Genomic DNA, 23,232 nt, shown 5'->3' with positions numbered 1-23,232 from the left:
AAATGCATCATAGCGGCATTTCTGACGTTGCTGTTGGTGATAGAAGCAAGACTAAAGAACAATACAGTCCCGTCTATAGGATTTGTTGACCTGGAAAAGTCGTTCAGCAATGTAAAATAGTGCAAGGTTTCCGAAATTCTGAGAAAAAACAGGGGTAAGCTATATGGAGAGACGGGTAATACACAATACGTACAAGAGCCAAGAGGGAATAACAAGAGTGAACGTCCAAGAATGAAGTGCTCAGATTAAAAGGGATGTAAGGCAGGGATGTAGTCTTTCACCCTTACTTTCAATATGTACATCGAAGAAGCAATGATGGGAATAGAAGAAAGGTTCAGGAGTGGGATTAAAATTCAAGATGAAGGGTATCAATGATAAGATTCGCTGATGACATTGCTATCCTGAGTGAAAGCGAAGAAGAATTACATGATGGACTGAATGGAATGGACTACTTAATGGTTACAGAATATGGATTGAGAGTAAATCGAAGAAAGACGGAAGGAAGTAGCAGAAATGAGAACAGAGAGAAACACAACATCAGGATTAATGGTCACGAAGTAGATGAAATTAAGGCATTCTACTACCTAGGTGGCAAATAACCAATGACAGATGAAGCAAGGAGGACATTAAAAGCAGATTAGCACTGGCAAAAAGGGCATTGCTGACCAAGAGAAGTCTACTAGTATGGAACATATCCCTTAATCTGACGAAGAATTTTCTGAGAATGTGAGTCTGGAGCAGAGCATTGAATGGTAGCGAAACATGGACTGTGGGAAAACCGGAACAGAAGAGAATCGAAGCATTTGAAATGATGGGTTACAGACGAATGCTGAAAATTAGGTGAACTTACAAAGTAAGGAATCAGAAGGTTCTGCACAGAATAGAAGAGGAAAGGAATATGTGGGAAACACTGACAAGGAGAAGCGACACGATGATACAACATCTGTTAGGACATCAGGGAATGACTTTCATGTTACTAGATTGGAGAATACCTCCAGCAAATAATTGAGGACGTAGGTCGCAAGTGCTACTCTGAGATGAAGAGGTAGGCATAGGAGAGGAATTCGTGGCAGACCGCATCAAACCAAAGACTGATGACACGAAAGAAAGAAAGAAAGAAAGAAAGCAGGACAGGTCTCTAACGTTTCCTCCCCAAATGCTGGAGATATGTTCAGAGGCTATAAAGGGCCAGGCAGCAGTTTGAAACTTCTATAAACTCAACAAGCTGAACTGTTTGTACGCATCCACGCAACAGCCGAGCTGTGATGTCATCAAACGGCTGCTTAAGAGCACAGAGGCACGAGTGCGTGTGTTTGTGCAGGGGAACACTTGGCGCTGGTCTCTGTATTCAGCGCAAAGGCCAGCAACTCGTCTAATTTCAGTCTTTCTTCTTTCCGTTAAAGTTGCTTCATGCTTTGCAATTTATATGTCCTCTCTGTAATTTCAAGTACTGTAATATTGATTCTGCATCGCAGAGACGAATTTTTAGTTTCCCTGGTTCCTGTGGATATTCTGCAACTGCCGATTTATTTCTTTTTCACAGATGACAACTGCTTTTCTGTTCCTTACGCAAGAAATTAATACTTCCGTTTGTACTTTCACATGTGTGCTTGTACGTGTGGGCAAGACATTTTATATGCTCCTGTCGCAAGTGCTACTTTACAGTGTTCAAAACATTCAAGCCTCTTTGTTGCTAGTATAAACACTGCATCAATACTATTGTATTCTTCGTGCTCTGATCATGTGAACGGTGACGGCTTTTACGAATGGGAGTAGATTTTTGGTTCTTCTTCACGAGTAGCTCCATACCTTTTAGGAGATATTGCCCTATTTATCTCTTTCTCAGATTAATCATTTCTTCTGAAAGTAGTGCTTAAATGGTCGTTGTGTTCCTCCAACTACTGTGGTGACAGATTATTTAAGCCAGCAATGTTCTCATCACTTATCATTTCAGTTTGGGACAGTGACTGGAATTTTTGTGAATGTATCCGCATGTGTGAGTGAGGTTTTTGCAGACCTTCTGTGCCTAACATCTGTGGATTTTCTAAGTAGCTGTACATTCTAAAATGTTTAAACTTCTTTCTCTTCTTCTATACTGGATTTTATCTTATAACTAACATCATTTGGAAAGTTTAGAAATTCTGAGTTCTCTTTGTCCATAAGGCTATATAATAAAGTATGAGTGTCATCAATATAACAAAATCAACGATAGTCATTTTTCTTGGTAGGCTGATGAGCTGTTTCTTCCAGTTTTACATATAGAACTCCGTCGTAACTGTGCTGAGTGTGTTTCCCGTAATCACGCTACCAGATTTTTCAAAGAGTTTGTTGTCCTATAGAAAATGAGTCAATGTGAAAGAATATTTAAATCGATAATACTTGTCTTTAGACAAAATTTGTTCTATGACAAGAAAAAAAGAAATGAAAATGACGCACCATAAAAGAATTATCGGAAAGTGACGGAAATTGGTGGACGTGATGTGCACAAGCAGACAAACAAATGAATACAGTTTCAGAAAACTGGATGATTTATTCTGGAGAAAGAGCCTCACAAACTGAGCAAAGTCAGTAACGCTTTGGTCCGCTCTGATCCTTCTGCAAGCAGTTATTCGCCTTCGCATTTATTGGCAGAGCTGTTGAATGTCCACCTGAGGGATATCGTTCGAAATTATGTCCAACTGGCAGGTTAGATCATGAAAATCCCGAGATGGTTGGAGGACCCTGCCCAGTATGCCCCTAACGTTCTCAGCTGGGGAGAGATTTGGCGAGGACGAAGACAAGCAGGAGAAACTCTCGCCGAGTATGGGCGGGAAATTACTTTGCTGAAACGTGAGGCCAGTATGGCTTCCCATGAAGGGCAACAAAACTGGAAGTGGAATATCGTCGACGTATCGCTCTGCTGTATGGGTGACTACTAAAGAGGTCCTGCCCTGAAAGTGAATGGCACACCAGACCATCACTCCTGGTTCCTGGGCCTTATGGTGGGCAACAGTCAGGGTGGTACCCCCCAGTTTCCAAGGCCTCTCCAGACACGTCTTTGCTGGACATTGGGGCTCAATTAGAAGTGGGGCTCATCGCATAATACTGTTCCGATCTATGAGATTCCTGGCCAAAGTCGCGTCTGGAGACGACCCAGATGGTCATGGGATACCAACCTTACTGTGGTCCGCCATATGTTCTGACAACCCTGAGTGATGCTCAGGGGTGTCATTTGTTTTCACAGCAGGACCTCTCTGGTTGCCATCTGTCGCACCCTTACAGCACACCAGTTCGTCTATGGTGTTCTACACCCCGTTTGGCGTAGTGTATCCCCACCTACCAATAGTATCACCAGGAACATCACTTATGTGAGATTTTGGCGATGTCTGGAACAACCCGTTCAGCTCAGTGTTAACACGCCTTACAGCAGTTTTTACCCAGGACCAATCCTGGCGCTGAAAGGCCTCCACAAACACGACATTTGTTTGGCCAGTTCCTGCTCCTATTTTATTCAGATTACTCCCAATAGTACACCTTGGATTCATACCCTAAGTTGTTTCCTGCTCCCCCAAATATAATTACCCGATCCCTCTTCTCAAAGTCCCTCCATAGCTCAGCTAAGTTTTCAGACACCTGGCTAAGGCTAGCACTTGGTTTCACTGAACTTGTGACCTGGCACACTGCACTGTAATGTTAGTAATTTTCGCCTCACAAACATTAATATACGCTCAATAGTAAACGGCTGATGGCCTGAAGTTATCGAACAATTGTAATATAAAAGAAATGAACCATCGCATAGCAGCAACTAAATCTATTAATATTTATATTTGCTGCTCCTGCGCGGTGGCTGTAAATCTCTATGTACATGTATCGATTAATGATAAAAAAAGGAATTCTGTTGTTTCAAGACTAATGAGGTCTTGAGCACTTCACCTTTTACTGTTCCTATTCCATGAAAGGCGAACGCGGACTTGTCGCGTTCCGCAATCGGTATTTTATAATTTGTGAAAAATGCTCTGTAAATGTGCTAATTGTTGTTTCCCAATCAGAGAACAGATAGTTTCATATAACCGATTAGAAACAGACATCATCAAGAGGACATTAAGATTGAATATTGACTGTTATCTGTAAAACATTTGTTTATATGCGCCATCCATTGTAATTTAATATAAAAAGGTACGCAGCATTTAAAAAAAAGTGTCTCAGAGATAAGTGTGCTTATTTTAACAAATTATCCTTAAGTAACTCCATCTCCTCGTTACCTGAATTTTAATCATTTTGTATCAGTTTATCTCCAGAAACTACCATCACGCTGATGGACCGAACGCAGCATGAGGCAGGAAGAACATTATCGTTTTCCTATCATTTCTGAATCAATTCGTTTCTTAATTGTGTAGTGATGCTTTTATTTAAAAGTCAATAAATCTTTTGGTCCCTTAGTGTCGATCCGGGTATGACTACATCGTGACCACGAAAACGCACGGAAATGATTTTCTTGTCTCTTACCAATCTCAAGTAAACTAATCTGCTGGTATTGTTCAAAATAATGCAATCAGATATTTAGTGATTACCGTGAGTTATTACAAAAGTACAATCAATCCCTGTTTCTGTTGCCAAGTTACCCACCAAAATATTTAATTACATTTTCAAAAAAATTATTTTTTCCTTTTCTTTCCTCCACTTCATAACACTACAGCATCTAATTCCTTCTGAAACTCCTGGCCTACACCCCTCCCATGACTGCTGCCTAGAAGCAGTATTCTTTTTTTGCTATTCTGATTTGATCCCGACCTGTCTTTTTTCTTTAAGCGATTGTTCTGCTTTGACCTACATTCAACTACATCTGGATGAGGAATTTCCTCTACTACTTCAGATAGCAAGCCAAATTGGTTTGCTAACTGAATTTCGAAAAGTTTTTCTTTTTGATCCTTTGGTTCGACCTTTTCTCACCCCCCGTCTGTTTTCTTCCCTTAGCCTACATAATTCCTAAACCGCATATTCTAGTTCAGCCATAAGGGCACAAATTTTTGGCCCCTGTTCAGCGATTTTTCTGTCCTTTCCTACATTTCCATGGAGAAGCCTCATTATCTATCCCCGATTCCTCGTCGCTGTATTCATCCCAATGAAACCACAACCTTTACACTCCCTCCAGGTTTCTACGGCAGCCACCACATTTATTAGATATGTATTCACAGAAAAATTTACGCAAAAGCGGAGAATAGCTTTGCACAAGAACACTGATGTTTCGTAACCTGTATTAATACGTAACTAAACGCTAATGTAAACAAACTTTTCAACATATTAAAATCTTTATAAAACTACCCTTGTAATTCTTCCTAGGCCAGAAAGTATTTTTCAAATGTCGCATTTTCTTTAGCGCCAGTGATCTTAGTGAATTGGACTGTCTGTGTCAGAATGTGTCCCATCCAGAAACGCGATTTCCTTTTTAAATGCATGCCCACCAGATCAGGAAAAAGTTACTTTGCAATGCCTTACTATGGACAGTGTGCAGTCAAGTCCTCTTAAAATATGAAATCTGCACTCGATTCCATATGTTTTAATTTTTGTTCCTGCACTCCTTTTTCCTTCAAAAAATTAAACTGTACGAAGTGTTAAATAGAAAAATCGTTCCTGGCATGACCCTTGGCTTAACTTACGTACTTTGCACTACCATAGTCTCCGTAGTCATTGTTGACTGAAAACTGTTGCAAATGAAAATGAAAAAATGCGTATGACTAGAAATTTTACTATTCGCTCTATCAATTCTTTCACGTGCTCCAGGCCTGCAAATTTACCACAAAGTGCTTTCTAATGTACAAAACAATGAATACCGTCTGTCGACATTTGTGTTTCTTATTGCCAAATAAATCTTTAAAATCTTTCTGCATGGTACAACGACGCCGAAGTAGATATTCCAGCATTTGAGTCAAGAACAGTTCTCAACATGAGTAATTTAGAGGTAGATATCCTCGGAGTAGTGAAGCAACTTAAATCACTTAATAAAAGCAAGTCTTCCGGTCTAGACTGTATACCAGTTACGTTCCTTTCGGAGTATGCTACTGCAGGAGCTCCATACTTAACAACTATATACAACCGTTCGCTGGACGAAAGATCCGTAACCATAGACTAGAAAGTTGCACAGGTCACACCAATATTCAAGAAAGGTAGTAGGAGTAATCCACTAAATTAAAGGCCCATATCATTAACGTCGACGTCCAGCAGAATTTTGGAACATATATTCTGTTCGAACACTATGAATTACCTCGAAGAAAGCGGTCTATTGACACACAGTAAACACGGATTTAGAAACCATCGTTCATGTGAAACACAACTAGCTCTTTACTTGCACTAAGTGTTGAGTGCTATTGGTGAAGGATTTCAGATTGATTCCGCATTTCTGGATTTCTGGAAGTGTTTTTGACACTTTACCACACAATCGGCTATTAGTCAAATTGCGAGCTTATGGAATATCGTCGCAGTTATGTGACTGGATTCGCAATTTCCTGTCAGAGAGGTCACTGTTCGTCGTAACTGACGGAAAGTCATCGAGTAACACACAAGTGATTTCTGGTGTCCCGCAATGTAGTGTTACAGGCCCACTACTGGTGCAGATACACATAAATAATTTGGGAGACAATCTGAGCAGCCGTCTTGGGTCGTTTGCATATGATTCTGCCGTAAACTCAGCTAGTAAACTCATCAAAAGATCAAAAAAATGCAAAACGATTTAGAAAATATATCTGTATAATGCGAAAGCTGGCAATGACTCTAAATACCGGAAAGTGTGAAGTCATTGAGATGAGTACTAGAAGAAATCCATGAAACTTCGGTTACACGATAAATCAGTCAAAACTAAAGCCCCAAATTCAACTAAACACCTATTAATTATAATCAAGAACAAATGTAATTGGAAAGAAGACACAAAATGTGGAGAAGGCAACCCAAAGACTGCGTTTCATTGGTAGAATACTTAGAAAATGTAACAGATCTACTAGACAGACTGCCTACGTTACGCTTGTCTGCCCTCTTTTGCAGTACTGCTGCACAGTGTGGGATCCTTACCAGATAGGATTAATGGAGTACATTTAGGAAGTTCAAAGAAGGGCTGCACGTCCTTTATTACCGAGAAATAGGGGAAACAGTGTTACTGACAAGATACAGAATTTGGGGTGGACATCAACAACGTGGTTTTCGTTGCAGCAGAATCATCTCACGAAATTTCAGTCACCAACTTTTTCGTTCAAATACGAAAATATTTTGTTAACGCAGGCACACTTAGGGGGAAACGATCATCATAATTAAATAAAGGTAATCAGAGCTAGCACGGAAAGGAATAGGTATTGGTTTTCTCCGCACGCTGTAGGGGACTGGAAATAATAGAGTGTTGATGTGAAGGTGGTCCGATTAATCTTCTGCCAGGCACAGTGTGATCTGCACAGTATCCATGTACATGTACCTGTACATCTAATGTCGTTTCATAGCAGATATGCACTGCCTGTAACGTATGCGAATTGAGAATCGTCCACGCTCTCTTCTGTCACTGCCATTCATTTTAAAGAATTCCGACGGTAGATCGCTTGACTGCCTCCTTCGTGCAAACGATCACCGGACAAGTGAACCTCCCCCTTACCGCGGACAAATAGCGAAGGGTAAACAGCGCTGACGGCACGATACTGCCGAACTCCAGAGACTTGTGTCGGCCGAAAGACGCCGCACGGCGACGCCGGATGAAGCGCCGCGCTCTCCCGGGCGCCTCCGAGGAGGACCGAGCGGAGCCGAGCGGCAGACTTAGGCCGGGCCCGTGCCGCCCTGTGCTGCGGCCCGCACAACACGCGCTGCACGCGTGGCGTCTGGCAGCCGCGGCCGGCCGTGGTTTGGAGCCTCCGCCCAGCTGCGGCGAAGTCATTCATTCAGCGCATAAGGCGTCATCAGTGGCCAGAGGTGAACAGCGGACACAGGTAGGATGTAAGATGTAGTACTTCACATGTGTCCGTTTCATATTTTCCAGGAAAAAGATGTCCACTGTGGTGTCACCGCCAGACACCACACTTGCTAGGTCGTAGCCTTTAAATCGGCCGCGGTCCGTTAGTATACGTCGGACCCGCGTGTCGCCACTGTCAGTGATTGCAGACCGAGCGCCGCCACACGGCAGGTCTAGAGACACTTCCTAGCACTCGCCCCTGTTGTACAGCCGACTTTGCTAGCGATGGTTCACTGACAAATTACGCTCTCATTAGCCGAGACGATAGTTAGCATAGCTTTCAGCTACGTCATTTGCTACGACCTAGCAAGGCGCCATTATCATTTGCTATTTATCTTGTGATGCATGTACCGTCAGACCGATGTTCACCAATTATGGATTAAAGTTAAGTATTCCAGAAGCTATGTACCTTTTTTGCTAGTCTAAATACCTTGGCCTTGTTCCAGACCTCAAGCCAGCCTGCGTGAGCTTGAACGCGGGCCTTTCGGCTACCTCTCATTGTGGGTTGGCGCTCTGGCCAATCCACAACATCCACTAAGGTAAAAAGACCATTTTTACAAGTGACAAACAGCCAGCGTGTAAAACACAACGCATCAGAATGACACACATTAAAAGCAGAAATATTATCAAGGAATACAGCAGTATCAAGAGCCATCAGCTAAAGATAATTACAGAAAACACTGTAATATCTTGAGAAATATCATCAAACCAGCTGAGAGCATCAGCTGTGCGAGTAGTATGTACAAACCTCAGAACAATATCAAAATAAGCTGGTATATAACGTTGACAGTTGCAGGCGAGCAGCGGAAATCTTCGATTATCATTTCACTGAATGTGGTAGTCTGGAGACGTTATTAACATTAATGGGATACGGAAAAGTTTAAACAATAAGTTCTTGTACGTCGGAGAAAAACTCAAACTCCTGTGCCTCACCTACTCTGATTGCTTGTAACACCATTTTTAATGTGACCAACTGAAGGTAAAGCTAAGGGATGCAAATGGTATAGAAATGGAAGCAGTATTTATGCGATAATTAAGGATGTGGTTGAGATCATATATCATGTGGGACAGTGTATTTTTCTAGATCATACACTGTCGCTGTACTCGTTATGTCAGTAACGTAGCAAATAGAATTTTTCCTATACGAAAGTAAATATTCAGTTATGAGGCTGTAAAAATAACATGTTGCTAATGTCTAAATCTACTTCCACTGTGAAAAGCGTGGCAGAAGGTATTTCCTGCAGTAGCCCATACTGGGCTGTCTCCCAGCCCAGTTCGCAACTGTGTGTGCTGTAATTAGTGCCATCTCGTCTTTGCTGTCCCTACGAGAGCGACAGCCAGGCGTCCCTATTGTATTCTCAGATTCTTCGCTTAATACAGCTTCTTGAAACGTTGGGAGAAGGTATTCATCTTGAGGTGATTTGTCTTCATGAAATCTCAGGTTTTTTTTATCTCGTCTTTGATTTAGTATTAGGAATTTGAAAAGATTCAACCTTGAACAAAAGCGGTTTCTTCTCTTTTTACCGATACGTATTCTGGCGATATTTCAGTGTCATCTGTGTGTTTCCTTTATTCTTCTCCAGAGTAAAGAGCAAAATATCGCTTTGGGATACGCATATTTTTGGGAATGTGCTATTTTTGCTCAAAACGTTATAACAGACATCTATACCATAGTAGCACATGCCGTTGTTCATGTCGCTACACGTCATCTGCGACACCGAGATACCACCCGAACTGGAAATAGCAAACAGGGACATCAACAACAGCATGTATCATTAAGGTATTCATTTTCCGAGAACGTTTCGAATATAAATGTCACAATTCTAAAATTATACGTTTTCCCGTGTAACAATATACTCTTTGTTTGGCAGAAAAATGAAGGAGAACTCTGATGATGGTAAAACTTCGCCGAAACATGTGTGGGTTAAAAACAAGAAATTGTGCCTTGCTGTAGGAAGAATATTTTCAAATAATATTTATTTGCAGGTAGGCTTTCACAAAATATTTGGCCTCTACCTCGAGAGATTGCCAGTACAAGTTTCTGTATTGCATACACCACGTGTTTCTGTGAATTGACTGATTCCAGATATGACTCACTGCTATGGCAATCGTAGGATAACTATTAGCTGGTTTTTTTGAGGTGCACAATTTTCCATTTACAAACAATTAAAGGAAGTTCACAGCCTTTACAGCAGTTTAACGCTCGAGTGGGCGCGTCCATGTATAAAGTGCCCCAACCGCTAATAGCATTGTCTTGTGCAATTCTCTGCATAATAAATAAAACTTTTACTTGTTTTTACAAAATTACGGATATTACCAATACCTTCATTATGGCATCAACTAACTCAGTGGTAAGTTGTGTTGTTATACGTCCAAGTGAGCAGCTGTAACGTAAAATAAACAACGCGTGTGCCATTCCAAGATGCTACTCCAGGCGGGTGTAAAATGAATTTGCGCAACGGAAAATAATAGACGCTAAAATGCTGATTTGGCACTGTCTGACTACCCCCTGAAGCAAATCTTAGGATCTCTTAATTCTCTTTTTTATATAAATTACCATATAAACATGAATGAATGCTCACGGCAATTAATACTACTCAATGATAAACGTTGTTGCTCAATATATTTTTATTATAGGCTAAAAACAACCCTTTAAGTACAACTGTCTATATTTCCTAACTAAAACTGCAAACCAATTGCCCACTCTGCCCCTTTTTTTATGGCAATGAGATATAACTTAAATAACACGAAATGACTGACATCTACGCACCAAGCACTAGAAAACACTACTTATAAAGATGATCTACGGTGGTGTTGAACCTCAATGGAAATAAACTAACGTGATCACAGCTGTGTAGCTTTATAGCCCTAATAAACCGAAGCTGTTAGCGATACCACCGTATGTATTGCGTCTGGTGCGTCGGCGTGCTGGTTCTCGTACTCGTCTGCGGCGATGGAAGGAACTCCAGCCACAAAGTGAACTCTTCCAAACACGAGGACGGCAGAAGGCGGTGCTCTGACTAATATACTCTAATACTGTCTTTTCCTCTGTGTTCTACAGGCGAGAAACGTGAACTCCCAGCCACAGGGACGGAGTTCAGATAACGTCTCAACGTAAGTATAGGCAGAAGTTCTCTCAATTACTGAACGCTGCGTACTCAACGATGACTTCCAACCTGGAGGTGAAGTCCAGAATCGTATAGGTTCGTAACAGTACAGTTCCTAACTGTTCTAACTATAAACTCATAGCAAAGACAGCAAGTCCGTCTGTACCAACAAAAGCTGATAGCGAGCGACCGTTACTCACGGGAACTCAACACGGAAGAGCACTTCTCTCCACTGCTGGCTTCCCAGCAAAGCTCGGCTCCCCACCCCCGTAACACAGAAGGCAAATCATGTTCTCGTAACCACGGAATATTCTCCCCCTCTACAGATTCTTCCGAACGCCGACCAACATTTTAGAATGAGATTTTCACTCTGCAGCGGAGTGTGCGCTGATGTGAAACTTCCTGGCAGATTAAAACTGTGTGCCCGACCGAGACTCGAACTCGGGACCTTTGCCTTTTGCGGGCAAATGCTCTACCATCTGAGCTACCCAAGCACGACTCACGCCCCGTCCTCACAGCTTTACTTCTGCCAGTACCTCGTCCCCTACTTTCCCAACTTTACAGAAGCTCTCCTGCGAACCTTGCAGAACTAGCACTCCTGAAAGAATCTCATTCTGGAAACATCCCCCAGTCTGTGGCTAAACCATGTCTCCGCAATATCCTTTCTTCCAGGAGTGCTAGTTCTGCAAGGTTCGCAGGAGAGCTTCTGTAAAGTTTGGAACGTAGGAGACGAGGTACTGGCAGAAGTAAAACTGTGAGGACGGGGCGTGAGTCATGCTTGGGTAGCTTAGTTGGTAGAGCACTTGCCCGCGAAAGGCAAAGGTCCCGAGTTCGAGTCTCAGTCCGGCACACAGTTTTAATCTGCCAGGAAGTTTCATGATAACAAAATTGTTTGTCTACACCTTCAAAACTTTTTTATAATGAATATTGTGTTTCACGTCATTTTAATTATTACGTAATGGCATTTTCGTACTATTACTGTTTATATATATATATATATATATATATATATATATATATATATATATATGGAGTCAAACACTGTCCATAAGGGCAACAATGAAATGAATATATATATATATATATATATATATATATATATATATATATATATATATATTCACTCCTTAGTCTTAACGTAACGGTTTACGTAAATCACGAACGTTGTAGTTCTAAACTTCCCACGCCAGATGGTGGGTAATATGTCTTTTAAAAAGCTGTGTTATACCTCATTTCATGTTATTCACGTATTATGCTTTTTCCTTTCCTTTATCTTTTACTTGTCCTGCACTCTGACAACTTATTCTCAATCTGTTTTATGTTTTGTAAGTTGGTTTTTTAAAAAAACAATACGCCAGTGTATTTTAGATGTTTCTTTCCACCTTCGTCTGCTATGTTTTTTACGTACATTTTAAATTTGAATTACTTCATGAGTCACAAATGCACAAGAAGTATTTTGTGTTAATATCTTCCAAAACAAGCAATATTAATTCTTCACGTGACACATGTCACACAAAGGGCGTTCCAAGCCCTGTCACACCGAGGTCTGCTGTACAGATGCATGTAAACAGCGGCCTCAGTGTGTGTGATCGCTCTAAGCTTGTGGTTATAGCTTGATACCAGTGCCTACCAATTTTACTTGTACATTACAGGTATGTTTCTACCAACTGTTATGTTCATACGCAGATGTAGTTGTGATTTTCGGTTTTATAGTATCTGATCGTTATGTGGAAATTTTTAGCTTCTAGCACTGAGGATTGTCATTAAGTGACCGAAAATCGATTATGCTGACAATAAAACAACAAAATACGGCCAATGCTGATTTTCTTTCAAATTCTATCCACTATTTGGTCGTGGTGCACACAACACGCCATGGAGTCGCCAATCTATAATTACTTCTTTCTAAAAAATAATTAATTTAGCCACTGTTTGAGTTTATTGTTCATTTTTGAACTTATTTACAACTAACTACGAGATCAAGCTATAGCTGTTGTCGTCGCAAGTGACACAGTAGTTTTATTGATTTTTGATAATACGGTTGGGAAATAGGGATATAAATTAAATTTTAGTAAGGCAATCAATCTCGATCGCAAAATGTTTTATTGCTGGTCACCGCTTTCAATGTTTGACTATCTTCATCAGACCATTTACTGTCTCCTGTAGCAATATGTGGAGACAGCGAACGAAGAGAGACATATGCCTCAAGGCACATTGACTAATCGGTGGAAAGTGTCAACAGAAGAGGCGGAGGCAAAAGGTATTAGCGAGCTGCCTCCTTGAGTCTCACTAATAAGTACTTATTGCCAGAGGTTTAGCCTCGGAAAATATGAAATGTAGGTGAGAGCATTGAGAATAAATTTAAGGGAATGGGAACAGGATTAGTTGCACAGTTAAGTAGATACGGCGTCGAGTGGCGTACGTACCTCGGCACAGAGCAGGAGTCGATGCAGTCGCCGGCGATCCGGCAGTCGAGCTCCTCGACGAGCTGCCAGGCTTCTTCCCACGCGAGGCGGCGGAGCTCGGCCAGGGCGCCGGCGCACCCCCTTCCCCCTCCCTGCCGCCACCCACCTGCGGGCGGCGGCGGCGGCGGCGGCGGCGGCAGTCCGTAGTCCCAGATGCGGGCCGACAGGCGCTCCACAGGTGAGTCTGCGGCGGACGGATGATGCTCCGGGGGCCCGAATGCTACGGCCACCGGGAACCATTCTGCAAAACGCGGCTCACTCACCTCGAGGTCAGCACGCTGACAACTGACACGAGCTTCCATTGACTACAGCTATCCACACCAGTACTAACAGCCACTGAAAGTGAAACACTTAGAAAGCAGCGGCCAACAATACTCGACACGGCGCGAGGTGTACTGCACACTTTTGCAAGCAAACGGTCAGCAAGCCAGCTGACTGTCAGCACGGCGGCCACTGCTGTGGATCCCCTTGACGAGGAAGCGGGCAGAGCTGCGCCGAGGCCACAACACTGGACACTCAACACTGTGCCGTCATTCCAGACGAGCCTTCGTTCTGATCGCAGCATCGCAATGGACGATCCGTGCATCGAGGACCCGAGCAGAGTGGAGGGTGGCACGTTGCATTCTTCGTTCTCATTCTCGCCCATCTCACGGGGAGCCACTCGGTATACAACACGTAATTGGTTACATGGGTCGCAGCTGTTACATTTCTGAGTCTTTGAGACAGTTCGCTTGCAACATTTTCGATATCCTTTCCAGAAAATAATTCGAGGCCGCACGTCAGCCATGCTGCTCTGCACGGCTACAATGGGAACGTGGGATGTTACTAGCTACGCGCAGACAGTATTATTCAAGTCAAAAATACACTTATCGTTAAATGATTTGATTGGCGAGATTGGGAATAAGACATATGGACCCGTGCTCATAAATCTTCGGAGAACGCCAGGGGAGGGACAGTTTTACGTTGGTATCGGAGCTGGCAGTGCGGGGCTGGACAGGAGACTCCAGGCTGGACGAGAGGCAGCTGGACTGCAGGCTCCAGGCCGCTCCAGACGGCGCCCCTCACTGCAGCGGCAGGCGGCGGGAGCCTCTCCTGGTGACTCCAGAGCTCCAGTCCAGGATGGGCCGTCAACGGTGACTCCAGACATTCTGTACTCTCATCTCCTGGAGCGCCACACAGTTAGCCAATCTCTTCACAGTCTACCTGCCAAGGATTGCATCAAAGTCACAACAACCGCAGCCAGAAAAGCTGCAATTCTCATTGATGTAATCGGCATACCACTCTTTTTTCGCTCTAATCGCTGGAATACGCCTCTGAACGGTATTTTACCCTTAGTTGTGGCCGTTTTTACCCAGGGTATCTCATTAGGTAAGTAGCAGACGCGCTGTCGTTCGTTGTTCTCTACACTTCCGAAGCAGTACATGCACTTTTGTTCCTTTGTACTTGTGTGGGAACGTTCAGCTATTACTAAACAGGGAGAAAACAAATGTATAGCGAAGTGCTCATCTAATATTGAGATCATTTTAGAAATAATCGAACTGAAATTGTCGACCGATGTGCTAGTGCGGTTGGCAAACGGTTCCTCGCCGCAAGTGAAGCAGCAATGAAGGCACTGAGTGCCAGAGAGTGGCTCTGCACTAAAAAGTGCTGATCAGTTTTCATCTGCCAAAAAGTTCACGGCAGAGTCTCTGGACACACAAAAGGTATTCTGCCTGCTCACGAAGGACGAAACAACAACGGACGAGGGCGACTCAAGTCTTTTTGAGCAAATGCGTGATAAAATCCGCAGTGAGTTAGACTGCAAAATGAAGCAAAGGGAAAGAAGAAAGCGTAACGTCACTGTAGGGAAACGACGGATGGCCCGCGCAGCTACACCCGACAGATCCGCTTCGCTGAGGGAGTCAAGATGAGGTTACCTCGCCGGTGAGCTAACCTCGCCAGCAAGCATTCTAAAAGTTTCGTACCTGTCCAGTGAGCCTGCTAATTCTGATGACGTCCCTCGCAGTCGGTGTGACTACTGGGCTGTAAACATAAAGCCGCTTGTGATGGGACTGCGTGCGGCTACTACTTAACCGAAAAATCGGGATGCCAATAGCGTACGTCTATTGTAATTAACCACTGTGAACGTTCGAGTAATACACACCTGATACCAAAAACGTAATTGACTCGTACAGTGGAGAAGTCCACGCTCCTGACCCAACACGGAGACCTCGGCCTCGTCGTGTCTGAGAGCCGACTGACTCACTTGGCGCGCTACGTAACCTGCGACGTATTCTTGTGTTTCTCGTATATTCTCGCGAGTGCCTGCCCCCGTCAACTGAGCAGCGAAACTTGAAGCTTCCCGTACTGCAATAACACCACAGTTACGGCCAGTGACTGAGGGACTTTCCCTGACAAACTCTGTAACGAAAAGAAACTGCTCCTTACATCACTGAGCGAGCTACGGCCGGCTGGCGCGCCCCCTCCACGCACCCCCCGGCCTGCGTGGCCGGCTGCAGGCAGGGCGGCTCCCCACGGCCCGCACCCCCGCACTGGACGACTCGCGCCGGAGGGCCGCTCGCGTTCTCCGGCCGTTCTCCAGCCACAACCTGGAGCCTCTACAGGCCCGGAAACCCTATAAGCCCTGGAAAAGAGCTGGATGTGCAAATTACAAATGTATGTGACTAAATAATCGCCCTTCGATTCTGCCTCCGTATGAGATCGTTTTATCTGCATCTTCAGTTTCTATCGTTTGATAAACTTTTACGTTGTTCAGATACCAAGCGTGTTTCTGAAAGCATTACTCGGGGACTGCTAAGGTTCACTTTGTCCCCTGAACCTCTGCGAGTAAGTTTTATTGGCTTTCCTCCAGCAGAGACGAGCGATGGGATAGCTCGCCAGTAATACACTGGCGGAGAAAAATCGCAGCACACAAAAAAAAAGAAAAAAAAATTAGAGTAATGTAATTTCGGTAATACATTTCTCTAGATGACACACCTTAAAGCTTCGAAGGGAACTGTGAAACAAAGGCATTCTGCAGCTCCTTTAATGTAAATGTATGTAAAAGGAACATTTGGATTTCCTGCTTCACTGCTACCAATAACTCATTTTGTTTTCCGTGTTTGCAGTTAGCTAAGGGTAAAGATACTACCTTGACATGTACTGGCATGTCAGATCTAACGGCATTCGACGCCCCATATATTGCCTACCATGGAAGTGATTGTATGGCGTTGTTGGCTGGGATTTTCGGCCGCCGTATTGCAAGTCCCTTTAAGGTGACGCCACACCGGTGACTTGCTTGTCAATGATGATGAAAATGGACACACAACACCCAGTCCCCTGCCGGGAATCGAATCCGGGCCCCCAGGGTGGTAGGCGGTAACGGTACCGCTACGCTACGGAGGCGGACATTCCTAACCCAACACTGGCTGCTAATGCCAACAGGGGGCGGGACTGGAGGTATCGAATGCTGTTCACAGCACGAGGCTGCAGAGCGTAGTTGGACTGATTGGTCGACGAGTAACTCACGACAGTGCCGCAGTGCTACTGGTGGTGATACAAAGAAGAGCAATGGCAACGGTAAACAAAGCAAACATTCCATTATGTCTTCAATAACACTAGCCGAAGTTGAGATTTCGTCAGAAAGGAACCCAAGAAATTTCGCTGGGAGAGAAAAAAGTCGCGGATGAAAGATTAGCCTTTCTGCAAGATGAGTCAGTGGAATGCTTGGTGCCGTGCGAACAATGCACGAGAGGAGTGCAGTGATGACGACACGTGCATAGCAATAGAAAGTGGTACTGAAACAGGTGTGGTGTAGTTCATCGTCGTTGTCGGACAGGGAGCCGCAATTCCCGTCTCCAGTGAAACGTAGTGAAGGACAATCGTTGTCCAATGAGCGGGTGCTAAACATAATTGCGTACTTGGAAAGTGACACACAGCGTAACAAAACAGCAGTTACGAACATTTTGAACAAGTCCGCAGAAATACGACCGTTAGTGCGTAAGAAAAACTACGGACATTCAATGCAGGACAAGGCGCACTTATCGCAAAAACTGATGTTTGCACGTTTCAAGGATGCTCGATGCAATTTACGGGATGTACATGCTAGTGACACACTACGTTATCTACATCAAATTGCGCGCGAAGTACATTATAGTGATTTCAAGAGGAGCAGTGGATGCTTGCATAACGTCAAACAGTGCCACAGAAGTGGAAGACATGAGATAATAAAATTTCAAACAAAGCGTCAACTTGACGATGCACAGCAAACTACGGAGTCGGCCCAAAAATTTGTAGAGGAGATAAACAAACTTATCCCATTGTTCAGTGATGAATTTCTTTTCAACTGCAGCCAATCGGCACTCGAAGAGGAAACGTACGTGAAAGGGACCCTGGAAATTTGAGGTACCTAGAGAGATCTATCAAGATCATCTGATATCAATTCCTTGACGCATTGGTATACAGTTATGCCGACTGATTAACCGGATGGTAAATTGGCTGGAACGCTATTTATTGCTCTGCGTCCTTTGATTCTTTCTCGTGTGTGTGATTTTGGCAAGGGCAATAGGGAATATTTATATCACAGCAAGAGCGGGAGAACGGGTGTGAGAGAACTACAGCTATGGTATGAACACTGCTTTTGGCCAATAGCTCGTCTGAATGAGTTGCTTTTGTTTGATTCCTAGTCTGCGTATGAGAATCATACTCCTAAAGAACAAACTATCGCTTCTGGAAAGTGTCAGAGCCGGTTGAAGTGGCCGAGCGGTTCTAGGCGCTACAGTCTGGAGCTGCGCAACCGCTACGCTCGCAGGTTCGAATCCTGCCTTAGGCATGGATGTGTGTGATGGCCTTAGGTTAGTTAGGTTTAAGTAGTTCTAAGTTCTAGGAGACTGAGGACCTCAGAAGTTAAGTCCTATAGTGGTCAGAGCCGTTTGAACCATTTGAAAGTGTCAGACATTGCAGTTCATACCACCTGGAACCACCAAATGAATTCAGCCTCCAGATGTTTGTCTTTTCTGTGCGTATTAAACATATTACCGCACTATCTGCAGCAACTCCTTAAAGGACAGTCAGTTTTACGATTAGCTCCACGACAGGCTGTTTCGCATTCGGTTGCATGCCATCACATTCCATCAGTTGCCGTCACCCTGTTACACCAATGTGATTTCTATATGCATTCCTTAAGAGTGGACACCTAGCTGAACGTTTTACACGGTTTGTAACTCCCAAGCAGCTCGCTTTTGATCTTGATGGTGCTAACCTTTGTTATCATTGAGACGAGCCATTTTTATTCGGTTTTCATCGTCCAAGTTAATGGTTTGTTTCGAATATTTCTTGAATGTCGACAATGTCCATTTTGTGAAGTGTAATAATGCATCCCATAGAAGGTTCATCTCCGCACCTCCTGGACTCTCGTTTTCTGTGGACGTGCTGAGTCATTACTAGTTAATATTTTTCCTGACGTAATTTTCACTTTCAAAGAAGCCTAACTAAAGGTTGCTCTTGCGAACTGGCACTCAACAGGTTTCTTGTAAGTCATCTAACGGAGAAGCTTAAGAAGCGTGAGGAATCTAATGGACATAAGAAAGCTTATTTAGGTTTATCAGTCGCTGGAAAAGCAGAAATTAAGCAACACCTTAGCTTTCAGGCAAAATACAGAAAGACAGAACTGCAATATAAGAGAAAATCGCAATGTTCTTTCCAAGATAACTGGCTGTATTAACTTATGCAGTGAGTCTGAACCTTCGTTACGTGTACATGATGAAGCAGTAGAATGTAACAATCCTAGAATATTCAGAAAGCGGGTAAATTTCACTTCCGCTTTAGCTGCGGATGTGCAAGAGCACGTTTAACAATGTTGCTGTCTTTTAGGTGCATCCAGTGGTATACAAAAGAATTTACTAGGCTGTAAGTTACGTGTGTGTCAGGACGAAAGTAATTCAGAAATACCTAAGACAGATTTTGTGTCTGTAACAGCAGATGAAACATCTGAAGTACGTTCTAAATTTCAGTTGTTTGTAGTATTTCGTTTTCTGTTATCTACTGAGGACTCAGTTGAAGGTCTTTGCATATGTTCAAATCAATCGCGTATCAGTGCTTCCTCCTTGGCTGATTCAATTAAAGATGTACTCGCCGATGTTGTCCAAGAAACGAAAGAAAACGTAAAATCTCAAATTTATGATGGAGCCTGCGTCATGCGTGACTGTCATACAAAAATCCAAACAAGTGTAAGAGAGGAGCATAATTTCGTGTATTATGTGCATTGTTGTGAACGCTGACTGAACTTAATTCTTGCCCAAGCTACAAGTCAAAACAAACAAATAAAACTGTTTTCAGAACTACTGCAGAGGTAGCAATATCTTTCCGTCACTCAGCACGAAAATTGGCTGTTCCATATGCAACTGTGAAACGAAGAATCCTTCATGTATCAACCATGACGGATTAAATCGAAAAAAGTCCTCACAGTTCACTAGCATAAAGAGGCCCTTCAAGAATGTTAAACACATTGAAGACGCCAGCAATCAGTTGTGAATCAAACATATGGTCTAAGCCTAAAACTCGATGATATCACAGAGCAGTCAGAGGCTTAAATTCTGCAGCCACTTGTTGGCCTCCAATTTACTTAACCAGCACTTCTTCCCTTCACTGTAAAATAAGTGTCCTGAACAAATTCTTTCTGCTGTTGCGCAGTCCTTTCCATTTTTGAAGTAAAGCTGAGTTAAAAACAGAACTACAGACCATTTGTTCTGGAAATAATTTTCAAGAAAAGAAAAGCGCAGTAGCCCTCATAAAGTTTGTCGTTGAAAATAATCTGGAGGGACCTTTTGGAGACGTCATGAATCTGCTGAAATTAGCGGCTGCTATCCCATGAGGACGTGTGAGGCAGAGAGGTGTTTCCGCACTCTGTCGCACATCAAACAGTTTCTTAGAAGTACGATAGATGAAGATAGGCTGTCTGCTCTTGCCATGCTTTCCATTGAAAAGGAGAAAATTCACAGATCTCCAGATTTCAACGACAGAGTCATTGATCCTTCACGAAAAAGAAAAGGAGGATGGACTTTCTGCGTGCGTCTACAGGTGATTCAGTCCCACGAACTTTCTCAGGCTCATTGTAATGTAATTTTAGAGCTACATAAATATTTTACTTAATTTAGAAAATTAAATTATTCGGAAAGGGAAGATGTACATTGCGGCGAGGGTAGCGAAATCCGTCCCAATCACTTCAGGCATCAGCCGACGCAGGCGACTGTTAATTTCCGACGCGCAGAATGCCGTCCGCCATTTTCCCTTCTCGGAACTCTCCACTCTTGACTGTGTTTGCGCAACGATTGAAATTTTGTGCTCAGTTTGTATTTCATTCTCTTTCTTGTCTACATCCACATCTACATCTACATCCATACTCCGCAAGCCACCAGGCGGTGTGTGGTGGAGGGTACCTTCAGTACCTCTATCGGTTCTCCCTTCTATTTCAGTCTCGTATTGTTCGTGGAAAGAAGGATTGTCGGTATGCCTCTGTGTGGGCTCTAATCTCTCTGATTTTATCCTCATGGTCTCTTCGCGAGATATACGTAGGAGGGAGCAATATACTGCTTGACTCTTTGGTGAAGGTATGTTCTCGAAACTTTGACAAAAGCCCGTACCGAGCTACTGAGCGTCTCTCCTGCAGAGTCTTCCACTGGAGTTTATCTATCATCTCTGTAACGCTTTCGCGATTACCAAATGATCCTGTAACGAAGCGCGCTGCTCTCCGTTGGATCTTCTCTATGTCTTGTATCAAACCTATCTGGTACGGATTCCACACTGCTGAGCAGTATTCAAGCAGTGGGCGAACAAGCGTACTGTAACCTACTTCCTTTGTTTTCGGATTGCATTTCCTTAGGATTCTTCCAATGAATCTCAGTCTGGCATCTGCTTTACCGACGATCAACATTATATGATCATTCCATTTTAAATCATTCCTAATGCGTACTCCCAGATAATTTACGGTATTAACTGCTTCCAGTTGCTGACCTGCTATTTTGTAGCTAAATGATAAAGGATCTATCTTTCTGTGTATTCGCAGCACATTACACTTGTCTACATTGAGATTCAATTGCCATTCCCTGCACCATGCGTCAATTCGCTGCAGATCCTTCTGCATTTCAGTACAATTTTCCATTGTTACAACCTCTCGATACACCACAGCATCATCTGCAAAAAGCCTCAGTGAACTTCCGATGTCATCCACCAGGTCATTTATGTATATTGTGAATAGCAACGGGCCTATGACACTCCCCTGCGGCACACCTGAAATCACTCTTACTTCGGAAGACTTCTCTCCATTGAGAATAACATGCTGCGTCCTGTTATCTAGGAACTCCTCAATCCAATCACACAATTGGTCTGATAGTCCATATGCTCGTACTTTGTTCATTAAACGACTGTGGGGAACTGTATCGAACGCCTTGCGGAAGTCAAGAAACACGGCATCTACCTGTGAACCCGTGTCTATGGCCCTCTGAGTCTCGTGGACGAATAGCGCGAGCTGGGTTTCACATGATCGTCTTTTTCGAAACCCATGCTGATTCCTACAGAGTAGATTTCTAGTCTCCAGAAAAGTCATTATACTCGAACATAATACGTGTTCCAAAATTCTACAACTGATCTACGTTAGAGATATAGGTCTATAGTTCTGCACATCTGTTCGACGTCCCTTCTTGAAAACGGGGATGACCTGTGCCCTTTTCCAATCCTTTGGAACGCTACGCTCTTCTAGAGACCTACGGTACACCGCTGCAAGAAGGGGGGCAAGTCGATGTATCCCTGTACGTTAAATAGTTAAGAGCCGTTTGACATCGCTATACTCATTCTGAATTGTTTATTATTGTAATGTCAATCTCCATAATTATTTGTAGAATACATAACTACAGAAAATACGTAAAGAGTGCGATAATGATCAGGCACGTCGGAACCTCTGCACGAAAGTGTTTTGGTTTTACAAAATGAACTCATTATATTTGGCAACATCTTACTTCCGTGTATTCTCACACATATGGAAAAAGTTTTGGACTCAATTAGGAAATATAGATGGTTAATTTACCGTCTTTCGAAATCGTACATCTTGTCACTCGGAATGAGATGTTACAAAGTTCATTGACCGAAAATGTTGAGAACGAAATGCAGTTTGCCCCTAATAAACTGTCAGGGAGAAAACGTATAATCTTTGATAACAGCATGTGTAGGCCGAGCCGCCTGCCAGTGTGTGAAAACTGCACTGTACATAACGTCTTGCCGATCTGTGCTGCACGAGAAAGCACTTACCGGGATATTCACAGTAGTGGAACCAGATGTAGCGTTCACCGGCACTCGCTCCCCAGATGCTGCCAGAGGCAGTGACGTGGCGGAGGTGGGTGCAGACGCAGTCCAGCACCGTCCCGTCTGATGCCAACAGAGCCGCGAGGGAGGCTACGACCACCGCCGGCTGCATTGTCTGCTGTCGACACTGGGGAGCAGGCAGAAGCAGTGCGCGTCAGCAGGGAGCGCGGGCTCGATATGAGGACAAGCGCAGCGGAAGTCTGCCGCAGGACGGCCAAACCACAGGAAGCGTGGCTTCTCTCATCCGGATCACAGCCGTAGTCCCGTTTGCTTAGTAGCAACTCACAAAAGTCGTCGAGTAAAATAAAAGTGATATCTAGGCTTCCGCACGGAAGTGTTGTAGGCGTCCTGCTGTTCCTAATCTATAAAA

General features: G+C 43.6%; 1 protein-coding gene across 1 annotated transcript in view; it reads right to left on the bottom strand.

Annotated features, from left to right (window-relative positions):
* Positions 1 to 22,994, bottom strand: part of LOC126212880 (uncharacterized) — an 86,475-nt gene extending 63,481 nt beyond the window's left edge. Inside the window, exons 1-2 of the mRNA XM_049940381.1 lie at positions 22,809 to 22,994; positions 13,491 to 13,770 (exon numbers count right to left, since the gene is read on the bottom strand). Of these exons, the coding sequence (XP_049796338.1) occupies positions 13,491 to 13,770; positions 22,809 to 22,974 (446 nt within the window). The 5' untranslated portion in view covers positions 22,975 to 22,994. The remainder of the gene's footprint in view (positions 1 to 13,490; positions 13,771 to 22,808) is intronic.
* Between the last annotated feature and the right edge of the window lie 238 nt (positions 22,995 to 23,232).

The sequence above is a fragment of the Schistocerca nitens genome, chromosome 11 (genome assembly GCF_023898315.1).
Source record: "Schistocerca nitens isolate TAMUIC-IGC-003100 chromosome 11, iqSchNite1.1, whole genome shotgun sequence".
Lineage (NCBI taxonomy): Eukaryota > Metazoa > Arthropoda > Insecta > Orthoptera > Acrididae > Schistocerca > Schistocerca nitens.
Note: the sequence above shows the minus strand (reverse complement) of the source record. Positions and strands in the feature narration are given on the sequence as shown.